General features: G+C 33.0%; 1 protein-coding gene across 2 annotated transcripts in view; it reads left to right on the forward strand.

Moving 5' to 3' along the window:
- LOC150079802 (uncharacterized) overlaps positions 1 to 12534 on the forward strand; it is a 215908-nt gene that overhangs the window by 91854 nt on the left and 111520 nt on the right. Inside the window, exons 10-11 of one of the 2 annotated variants that reach the window (XM_090382543.1) lie at positions 710 to 868; positions 9926 to 10060. In XM_090382543.1, coding sequence (XP_090238669.1) covers positions 710 to 868; positions 9926 to 10060 — 294 coding nt within the window. The remainder of the gene's footprint in view (positions 1 to 709; positions 869 to 9925; positions 10061 to 12534) is intronic. The other variant, XM_090382544.1, reaches the window with a different exon arrangement.

Consider the following 12534-nt stretch of genomic DNA (forward strand, 5'->3'; position numbering starts at 1 on the left):
CTCGTTGTGAAGGCATTCACAATATGAGATATAACCTAAAACGATGCCACCTTAAAAATTTTCTGTTTATTCAGAAATGGCTGTGTATTATGATGCTAAGCACTTTATATACATAGTCTAAATTTGTTCGCAGCTTGAGGCTCTGGCCCTAAATGCGCCTTAGTCTAAATATATCATTGACTGTAAATACTGGATATGTTGTGCACTCTTATAAGTACTATAATATCTCCTTTGTTTCCTCTGTGACTTCTGAATAAAATCTTGTTCTTTAAAAACTCTAATGGGTTTGTAAATATTTCAGAATTATATTACATTTTTTTCTGTTATCTTCATATTCATAGTTAGAGATATTCCCTATAAGCTATTGAAAACTAGCTTCATGGCCACTTCATTCACAATTTTGTGTATCCACCACAAACTAATAGTTTTCTGACCAACATTTGGACTATCTACTGTATATTTGCTGCTACTATATACTATACATATACAGATTTTTGTTCCATTGTTTGTAAAGTGGATTATTTTCTAGATTGCTTATGTTGGAAATAATGTTTGAAGTGTTAGTCAGTATAAGAAGATATATTTGTAAACCATGAGTAAATTGTGCTGAAATAGTGAATATTCTTAAATGATTCCTTTGCTTAAAATTCATATATTTTTATTATTATATAGTTTACATAAATGTATATATAGTTTGATGTTACTGTAGGAACACAAAAGTGGATGTGATTTTTTTATGGCTGGGTGTCCTAATTGTCATGCTACTATGAGCCAGAAATTATTGGATGAACACACAAAAAATAAATGTCTCCAGACTCGTGTAAAATGTTCCTACTGTTCAGAAGGATTTCCCAGGAAAGATATTCATGTAAGTTTTGACATTTTTTTTCTTATAAACCAGTTTATAATGCATTCCTGGAAAAGCTTGCATTAGTTAAATTCTCATAAGTTGAATAATTTTTTTACTGTAAGATTAAAGTTGTAGTGGGAGGTTGGGTTTTTTAAAGACCATGAAAAGTACATTTTTTGCATAGAAAATATAATAGTAAATTAGTGTAAAAATATTAATGTAGTGTAAAATACTCATAAAGTGTAAACTGCTATTTATGTAAAGCATATTACATAATTATTTTACCTAAACTATTTATGTAAGTATTTTACGCTGTTAAATCTCATGACTGTAAAATGCTTACATAAATAGCTTAAGATTTATCTCTAGGATATCACTGTAAAAGACTGATTTAATTCCCTAGCAGATCTACCCAGGAATTCACAGCCAACTTTCAGTTGGCTGTGGATCCCTTCTCTACAAGCATAACACTACTGTTTATGTTGTGTGAGTATTCACAGGCTTATCAGTACCCTTTAAGATTTAAGCACTGAATTGAAAAATTGTTAAAATTTTTGATTTTGTGCACTATAAAATGTATTTTCTGTGAAATTTCTATCAGAATTCACAGACCCAGGATTAAGAGACACTCCCCTACCTGCACTTTTTTAAGTTGTGCAATTTTCAGCTTATTAGTATTATTATTAGTTTTAGTAATGGCCATGTGGTGCAAGGAAGCCTAAGAGAAGCTTATGCTGGACCAGCCAAAAAAAATAATAATAAAATAAAAGAAAATAAAAAAACACAAATAAAATAAAATAAAAAAATGATAAGAGAAAAGGAAATAGACAACCTATGCATTTCCCGCCTCCCGTAGGTGAGTAAATCCAGCTGACCTTTGAGTTTCCCCAAACTGTCAGCCTCTACCACCCATTTAGGTAACTTATTCCAGTAATTTATAACTCGCTGGCTAAAATAAAACTTCCTGCAATCCAGTCTAAACAACTCTCCCCCCCCCCGTGGTGCAGGTGTGGAAAAAAAAAGTACAGGTAAAAAAAAATAATAATAAAATAATGATAATAAAAAATAAATGATTAATTAATTAACTAATTAATAAAATAATAATAATAATAAATAAATAAATAAATAAATAATTAATTAACTAATTTAAAAATAATAATATAAAAAATAAATAAAAATCCAAATGTATGACCGTTTCTAACTGCTCCCTATACAGTTATCATAAATGACTCAATTAACTTGGGAGGTGCAATATAGCCTAAGTAGCCCTTGTGCCAGAAAATACCACAACAACAACAACCACCACCTCAGGGGTGACCCAATAGATGTATTTGTGTTCTTTGAAGGAATAAGCAGAATGAATGAATTCCTGTTGATCAAGTGAAACTAGAACAAGAGGGCACAATATAAAATCTTGAAAGCAACAAAAGGTTAGAACTCATGAAATTCATTCTCAGACAGTGTTGTTGACAGTGGGAAAATTGTGGTCAAATTGATGTAGAATAAGTTTGTTTGCTTCCTTGCATTATTTGATCTGATTAATACTAATATCTTTTGATACTTTGTTTGTGTATAGGGCATCTATTTATTATGGCAAGTGCGATCATAGGTAGTAGGTATGTGAATTAGGGAAACTGGGGCAATATCAATTATTTTATTTCACATAATGATTGGGTAAATGGTTCCCCACATTTATGCCATCTGCCTAGTAGGATGATAAATGTACTATCTCTGCTTGTATTGTGTAACTTTAATTTTTACTAACACCCATGCTCCATAGGCTGACTGACTGTTGAACAAAATTTCAGAGTTCATTATTTTTTTGTTTGATACAGTGAATTGATATGCTTAAAGTTTTATATTATTAGCACTTATCCCAAGTTTTGTGAAAAATGATTTGGGTGCAATTGTTGGTTAACCTAATCATTGGTCTGTATACAAGGCTTGTTGTAGAGAAATTTGCAAATATTTTTAAATTTTGAGCAATGCATATAACATTGTAATAATAAAAAACAATATCAATATTTGACATAATAATAATTACAAATAACATTGTAATTGATTGCTTATTATCAATATTCTGTTAACTAATTCTGTATAAAGCAAGATATTTTCTAAGATATAGTATTTTTGATGGATTTTCATAAAGAAAGAAATGCTAATCAGTTTTAAAATGGTTTGTACTTCTGCATATATGATGGTAAGCTCTTCTGAAATGTAAACTTGAATGCATTTCATGGTATATAGAAGTGATCATTGACATTACTTGTACTATAATGTGTGGATACTATAATATGATCTCTGTTGGATATACAGCAGAGCTTTTCAAAGTGTCACCAAATTTTGGCATCATATCAATCTTATTTTCATTCTGATTTTCTTTTACTGTATATATTGATATAATTGATTGTTCAAAATACAATTATTGGGTAATGCATTAAAAATTTATGATGTTTATTTTTTCATATGCTTCACATTCAGGAGCTGGTGAGATCTGGACATAGTTTTGAAAGCTGATAATTGTAGTCAATTTCATATCACCTTGATTAGGCTTTTGCTTAGTATTGCACATCTTTCCTCTCTTTTACACTTTTCTATGTGTTTTGGGTCCAAAATAAAAACTTCCTATCATTGCATTTACCATCAATTTAAAAATAAGGAGCAGAAAGGATGTAGCGTTGAATAATTACAAAATTCTGGGAATGGTGCTGAATTATTTTTGGCAAATGCTAGACATAAAAAAAAAAAAAAAAAAGCACTGATATACAGAGTGGTTATAATTAAACTCTTATTTGGAGGCATGGGAAGGGGGGGAGAGCTTGTTAATCATCCAGAATTGAAATTTGAATGTGACATTATTCAGACCATGTGGAAATGAAAGGCATTGAAAAAAAAAAGTTTAAAAAAATAGCACCAGAGTAGAATTAGTGCACTTGTGTTCACTAAGTATGCAAATCAGAAACCACTAGTATATATGTGAAAGGACCATTATTGGTAATTATAGAGCAAGTACAGGAATCTGTGTATTTTTGGTGAAACTCTCTTACCAAAACAGTAGAAATTCCTTGACTGCATTTTGGAGGAGGAGGAAGATCACTTTCACAAAATGGGTCGATCAAGATTATGAAGAGATAATAGGCATTTGTCTGTATTTTTCATGATAACTTATTTTTTGGTCAGCTTTTTGCAAAGTGGTATGTAATGTACTCCACTGGTATACCTCTTAACCTTAAAAATGTAATGTATAGACTTGGCTGTCCAGTTCTTGTCTGTGATGGAGAGTGGTTTTCAACCTTTTTTTAATAATGGCACCCCTAAGTAATTTATTTTGTTTTGTGGCACCCCTACTCCATTTTCTGCCTGTTAGATCCGATTTTGTGTGTGTAATAGTAAAAATATATATATGTTATACGATATTTATTATAATAATATAATTATAAAAATTACATTTCATAATACAAATTATATATATAAAATATTAAGGATAATAGAAAATTATTAGAAAAAGTAAATCAATCCAATAATAATACCATCAGGGACCTAAGAAATTGCAAAAAAAAAAAATAGCTTTTTACCGACAATCTAGATGATTTCAACTGGGGCCAACCACCCAGACTGAAGGCAAAAAACGACAAGAGGTTCTCTGTTTCTGTGATGATCAATATATGCTAAGTAATTTAAATCTAAACCAAATATAAACCAGTATTCGATATAAATCGAATGTAAATAAAAAGTTAAGAAATTTTAGAATTATTAGAATTAAATGTAAGAAATATAAGTAAAATATAAATGTAAGCATATATTAATCATCGTTGACTCGACAGAGAACGTAATTTAATGATTAAAATAAGATTAAATATATAATACATACTACATATTTACCATATCTAGGACATAATGTAATAGTCGTCAAAATAATACGTGGTGCCCCCTATGTGATGGATACGGTAAAATAATTTTTTTTTTTTGTGTTTTCTTAGATCCCTGATGGTATTATTATTGGATTGATTTACTTTTTCTAATAATTTTCTATTATCCTTAATATTTTATAGACATTATGGGTGTATTGCATGATTGCTTGCAACTGCATTAACCCATAAATATTAGTCACATTACTGTCGTTTTAACTTTCTTTTCTTTTTTATCACTAATATAATTATAAATATATATATATATATATATATATATATATATATATACTCTATTTATATAGGCCAATTATAGATCACCACAAAATTAAAAAGATACTGTACACCTTTTTATAGTGAAAAAACAAATTTTTTAAAAAAGTTTAAATAACTTAAACCCAAATTACATGGCATCCCTGGAATGTTGTTGAGGCACCCCGGTTGAAAACCACTGCCTTAGCCTATTCTCTTAACCTTAAAAATGTAATGTATAGACTTGGCTGTCCAATTCCTATCTGTGATGGAGACGTATGATCTTAGCCTATTCTGTAGACCAGTGAGGCAAACTTCAGCTCAGTGGTACTGCATACACCCATAATATCAGAATAAGGGAATGATTACCTACATGTTTCTACAAAATTGCACTGCATTTTCAGTGTAAATGATTCCTATGCTGATCTCTTGCAGCATGCAAACCTGTCGACTAATGTGGCACACTGCAGCTCACTGGTATGCAAACACCTATAATATCAGATAAGAGAATGATTATCTCCACGTGTCCATGAAATTACAATGCATTTTCAGTGTGATATCTAATTCCTGTGCTAGTCTTGCACAGTGTAAAACTACCTTTACTGTCTGTTAACATAATGCAAGTGGAATATTCCAAGTATTCTTTATACTGAATAGTGGTAGCTGCTCCTATTTTTAGAAGCATCAGATTTCACCATTACAGTGCTCAGCCAGTAATTATTTATATTGGATAAGTATTTATGAACATGTGAGCATTTTTATTCTTCTGTTAATTGTCAGTGCAGAAATTATTTTGGTAGAGTTTGAGTATGAATTTTAAGCGAAAAACATTCTGGCATAAATATTTATAATATACAAATTAATCACTTGATATGCAATTTCTTTTTTAATTTAATCATCTACTTAATGGACAGAGTAAGAAAGTGTATGTTAAGATTTGAAGATGAAATATCAGGATAATCTGCTTAAAAATTTAATATATGAAAATAGATAGATCATTATATGTTTGTAGCTAAGATATTTATTTAAAAGATGACCCTTGTAATCTTTGAAACTATACTCACATTTTCTGCAGAACATTTACAAACTATGTAGCAAGTCAGATCTGTATGCTTTTGATACTATCTTCCTATTAACTGTTTTGCCACCACAATTGGATTTTGTGTTTTCAAAGCTTTGTTGTCAGTGAAGTTTTGGAAAAAAAAAAAAAATTCTTTTCACTGATCTGGATGTAAAGAGCCCTGCTTCCATATGAAGTTTTCAGTTTATCTTGTCCAGTGCACTAGATGTTTAAGTTTTCTCTGATTGTCTAGCTTTTAGCAACTGGATAGTAATTTTTATTTCATTGGTGTATATATTACAAATGAATTGAAACAATGTCTATATAAATATTGGTGATTATTGATTAGTATAATCAGTGATTTGTAATCTCATGATGTTTAATTTGTGTTAGGGATGTGAGAAATAGACTCAGTATTGGTAAAATGATGCAAGGAAGCAAGCATTAGTTAAAAAATAAATAAGCTATAAACTAAGTGTATTCAATATCACTTTCTCTCACTTCATTTACCTATTTCTTTAAAGTATTTCTTTGACCTCTTTTTAAATTTAGGTAAATTTCCAACCTCTACAGGAATAAGAGAATTTATTTCAAGGGTCAACCATTTCTTACTATGGGAAAATTCTCTGACATCTATTCTACAATTATCCCCTCTCAATTTAAACTTTTGCTGCTCTACCATGTTGTCATGTGACCAAGTGTAAAGATATCCTCAGTTTATTTTACTGAACCCTTTGTAAAAACCTTAGACATCTCAGTGAAGTCAGTGGTCTCTCTCTCTCTCTCTCTCTCTCTCTCTCTCTCTCTCTCTCTCTTGTTATGCTATAACCAGTCTTTCACTCTCCTCTGTATCCACTTCCAACAGGTTCTCATGCTTTCCAAAAATAGGGTTTCCAAGCTTGCGTGTAGTACTCAAGATGTGGCCCAACCGTTCCTTTATATTGGAATGATCACTTCTTTGTCTCCATTGGCAAAGTTCTTGTATATATTGACAGAGCTGTTACAACACCTGGTGACACTGCTCATATTGGACTGTACAGCTGCTCCTAAGTACTTTTTGTTATTTGTTGTCTTGAGCTTGGCACCACCAAAGTGCTATGATATGTGGTACTCTAGGATTGCCATTATTCAGAGTTAATTATTTGGATGAGCTGGAAAATGGTAGCTTAGGTATAATACTAGAAAATGCCATTCCTTTCATTTTACAGTGCCATACTTAAGCCACAATTTCCCACTCATTCAAATAATATATCTAGGCCTTGTTGAAGTAATTGCTATCATTAACCATCCCTTCCACCTTTGTATTATCAACAGACCTAGACATTATTTCAAGTTTAATGTTGAAGTAAATATTACAAACAGCAAGGGCTCCAACACTGAAGGATCCCATAACATTAGTCCACTGAGAGCAGTGTTATATTTTTTATCCAAAGTTGCAACATTACTCCTACCCATAGGGAAGAACAAAAATTGCCTTTTTGCATCTAGAAAGTTGGTTGACAGGTTAACTCAAGTTTTATAATAGTGAAATTATAGTAATCTTATAATACCGTGATAAATCTGACTAAAAAATGAATAGCAAATGCTTAAAAACAATATACATATCAACGTCACCATCCAACACATAGCACAAAAACACACCAAAAAATGGAACACACTCGCATCCAAAACCCCCCCAAAAATCTCCACCGTTAACCTCTCTTCAAAATCCTTCACCCCTTCTGAACTCTCCGGCCTAGAATTTGGCTTCAATTTTGCCATTAAAGAACAACACTATCCAATAAAAAATTGTATAATCGAACTTCAGTCTAAACGCGATCAACATCCCGATAAGTGGCGACTTATACACCAGTCTAACAGGATAATAAATTCTAAATTCACATCTCTCCCTAACATAAAAAAACAACTCCTCTCGGATTTACAAAGACTAAGCAAAACCCCAAATATCATCATCCAAAAAGCTGACAAAGGAGACACAATCGTTATCCTAGACAAGAACACCTACACAGAAAAAATGGAATTAATTTTAGCCGACCAAGATACATATACAAATGACAGCAACCATAACATTACAAAACTTAAAAATAAACTTGACACAATTCTCAGAAAACTCAGACAGAACAAAGAAATCAACCTCTTTACATTACAACAGATAGGTATTCGCAACAACATTCTGCCCCAAGTGTTCGGAATAACCTCCTTGAACTTACCACTCTTTTACTAGACACTAGATATTTTAGATTTAATGATAAAATTTATCGACAAAAATTCGGTTTACCAATGGGTTTAGGCATTTCTGCCCCCCTTTCTGAAATTTATCTTGCCACTATTGAAAACCAAATTTTACAACCTTTCCCTTCTGAAATTAAATTATACATACGCTATGCCGATGATATCCTAATAATAGGCAACAGAACAATCATAGACAATCGTTTTTAAAATTCAATACAATACATGACAGGCTAAACCTCACCCTCGAAATCGCAACGGACAACCAGATTAATTTTCTTACTCTCACTATTTATACAACAGACACAAATTTAAATACCAAGATTTTCAGAAAAAACACGCACATCGGTAAATATCCACATTTCACTTCACATCATTCCCTTAGTACCAAAAAAGCCATCCTACACAACTAAATCTACAACGCTATCAAATTCAGCTCTTCACAAAACGATCTACACAATGAATTTCAATACCTTACTGATAAATTCATAGCCAGGAGCTACCCCCCTCAACTCATCCAACACACAATATCCACCGTTAAAAACAGTATTAATAACCCCACCAGACACAGTAACAAGACAAATACTCGCATAGTTCTCCCTTACCATAGTGAACTCGCAGCACAATTCCAACGTACATTCAAAGATACCGACATCTCCCTCACCTTCTCTACTTACAATAAACTAGGTTTCCTATTTAATTCTTATAAAGATACACACAAATATCCTATCAGTGATCTCAATAATATAATATATATCATAAAATGCCAACCAAACTGTGACACCTGTTACATCGGCAGCACTACCACCAAATTCGGTTCCTCCACAACTTCCAATACCCGTGCATACTACCACTTCAACAGTTTCAGGACAAGTCAATCCTGCAGTGAGTTAACAACCCATGCTCAAACCCCCAACCACACCCCCCTTGTTGACTCTGCCATCACTATTATTAAACTTAGATTGAGCTATAGAATTCTTCAATATGAAGCCCTCACCATCGAATGGTGCCGACACCATTCCGATCTCAATAATATTAATGCTAAACTTCCCTTCAACCTCTCACCGGCTTGGAACCTCTCACGGCTAAAGTTCCCACGTGTCAAAAAGAGCATCACGAGAGTATAGATAAACTTTAAATACAACACGCGCTCACTTCTCTCCCATTTGCCAACTGATGATGGTTTATTCAACGAAAGTTCCCCGTAACGACTGTTGGCACCACCGGTCTTCTCTTTTTTTCATTTTTTCATTCGTGTCCTTTAACCTCTTTATGACAATCAAGGATTGGAGATCTGCACTTCTACTTCCTTGCGCTCATTTTAAAATCTGTTTAAAATATTTTCAACCCATTCTCTGCCTTAGTTCTTTTTAATGCTTCTTCCAACCTAAATTTAGTCACCATCTACCAATAAATTTATTGCAGATTTATACAAGGTGAGTACCGTTTTTTAAGCATTTGCTATTCATTTTTTACTCAAGTTTTATATTAAATACAAGTTGTGCTAGTCATAGGCATATACTTCCTTTATATTTCTTGAGTGTAAGTAAGTACAGACATTAGTCATTCTTGTTTCTGGAGTTTAACTTTAAAATTTTAATGTTGAAAGTATTTTGATTTTTGCAGAAACACAAAAGTAAATGTGGCTCACTGAAACGTCAAACGTTAATTGGTCATTTAAATGACAGCTGTCTTCAATGTCCCCAGGCCTACGTGAAGTGCCCGCACTGTTCTCAAAAATTTTCCAGGAAAGATTTTGAGGTAAGTTTGAATTTTTCTGCAGTTTTCTTGAAATGAATAGAACTCGGTTGCACTGTTTTTTGGAGGTTCTTAGACATTAACTGAATTTCATACCATTGTATCTTTAACAAAATAGGCTCTTTTATATAACAAGACATAAGAGTGTGACTTAGAACTTTAAAATGGCACAGGAATTACATATTCTGAAAACTTTTATTAAATTTAGGAATATTTTACTCCTGGTATTTTTTTTTTTTTTTATCTTGTATCACTACCAAATTATAGAAGTGATACAAGATTTTTGAATACATTACCAATGTGTGTTCATAATGCACATTGTCAGGATGAAAATAGCTAGTCTTTTACTTCTGATATTTAAGTAGAACCTGAAGAGATCCACATTACTTGTATTTAAATATGACTGCATTGCATAAAGTAAAAATATTTTACTTTATTTTTTCAACTGATTTGTGGGTGCAAGAATACATGTGAACAGGGGAAGTTTTTATGGCTCCAGCAAATAGAGAAGTTTTTGCTTTTTTATTGAATTAAATTGGCATATTAATTTATTTTTTAGAGTTGCTTTATATTCCTAGTAACAGTACTTTAGTTTGAATTGAATTTAGATAGAGATTTTGTAGGTTATTACTTAGTGTATCAGTAAGGATATCAAATTCACGTGGGGAGAGGTTTTGCAGCTCCCGCGAACAAAAAGTTTTTAATTATACTTAGCCACTTTATTGACTTAATTGTTAGATTAAATTATTTTCTATAAGTAGCTTATAGACCTAGTCAAGCTCCGTGGTTTATTTTGAATTTAGATAATGCGATTTAGAAAGTAAATAATACCTTGTGTCTGTAGATTAACTGTTCGTAACTTGCCGCCATTGTTATACGATACGTGTGCTAGCGTAAGGTTTAATGGAAAACTAGATAGCGTAAGGTTTAACGGAAAACTGGATAGCGAGTATAGTAGTTATCAATTAATCAGTAAAATTTATTAATCTTATTATTTCATTGTCAACTGAATTGTACTTTTTTAACTAAATAAATATAATGACCTAGTTATTATAAATGTAACATCATAAATTAATACATATAAGTTTTTTTTTTTTTTTTTTGATTTGGTAGTTGTTGGCGCATCAGCTTCTGTGGCCATATTGCACCTCCCAAGGTTTTTGCAGTACTTTGATCCAAGCCCGAGGCGGGAATCGAACCCGCGACCTTTGGGTTGCCAGGCAGGTACTTTACCAACTCGGCTAGCCCGGTCGGCACACATAAGTTGACAGGGGATAAGAAAGTCATATAACGTAACTCGGAGATAATATTCAATACCAAAATACATATATATAGTGTTATAACTGCATTGGGATATAGGTTTAGGGTTATATTTTGTATTGGAATTTTATTGAAACTTAAATAGAAATCACGACTCAGATCAGAGCAGCAAAGCAAAATGCTCAAACTAGTGGAAGTGCGGTGGCTGGGGGGGGGGGGGTTGTCCTCTGAATCACAGTCTGTTGAAATGCACTGCTTGTTTGATGTTTGTGGAGCAATCAGGAAGGGGACATAATATTGCCAAGGGAAGTGTCTTTGTGTGTGTGCGCGCGATGTAAGGAGTGCGAGGAAATCAGGTGCCAACTCGGCATTGTTATGGGCTTATATGAGAGCTTGAAGTACAGGGTGGATGCCCTTGAAGGATTTAAATTGAATTGAGGGGCCCATCAAGCTCTCAGCTGCCCGCATCAATGCCAGAGCTTGCACTTGAACATCACACAACACAGCGACAACCCCCAAGGCAGAATGCGCTGTTCCCAAAGGAACTAGTTGTTGTAGGTGACTCTATTGTCAAGGAAACGGTGAATATACTGTGCAAAAAGGATAGATGGAACAGGACCAGGGTATGTCTGCCAGGGGCAAAGGTTGATGATGTGTCAATTGAATTGTACTTTTTTAACTAAATAAATATAGTGACCTAGTTATTATAAACATAACATCATAAATTAATGCATACAGGGTTATTCAAAATGAAGTCCGGAGTTTCAAACAATTCCTGTACACATATGAGCAGACATAGGAAGAAAGAAATATTTCCAGAATGCAAGTATAGTAATGAAGTTTTTTTACATAATAAATGTTCAATATGAGAGCCTTTAGTGATCCGGCAGACATCAACTCGGAAAAGGAATTCTTCCCACACACGGCTTAGTAAGTCAGGAGTGATGCTTTCAATGGTTTTGGTGATCCGATCTTTCAGTTCTGGTATAGTCGCAGGTAAGGGAGGCACAAAAAAATTATCCTTTACGAAACCCCACAGGAAGAAATCGCAGTAAAAGCTTTCTCATTACATTCTGAAGCCATGTCGCAACAGACTGGCGTCACAGGCAAACGAACGACTGCACGGCGGTATGCGTCCAATGCCATCTGGTGGTTAGCCGTGCAGCATACCAAACATCGCAAGCGTGGGAACGAAACTTGAGATATTATGTGTTCTT

The sequence above is a fragment of the Mastigoproctus giganteus genome, chromosome 10, assembly GCF_048544385.1.
Source record: "Mastigoproctus giganteus isolate SK-2022 chromosome 10, ASM4854438v1, whole genome shotgun sequence".
Classification (NCBI taxonomy): Eukaryota; Metazoa; Arthropoda; class Arachnida; order Uropygi; family Thelyphonidae; genus Mastigoproctus; species Mastigoproctus giganteus.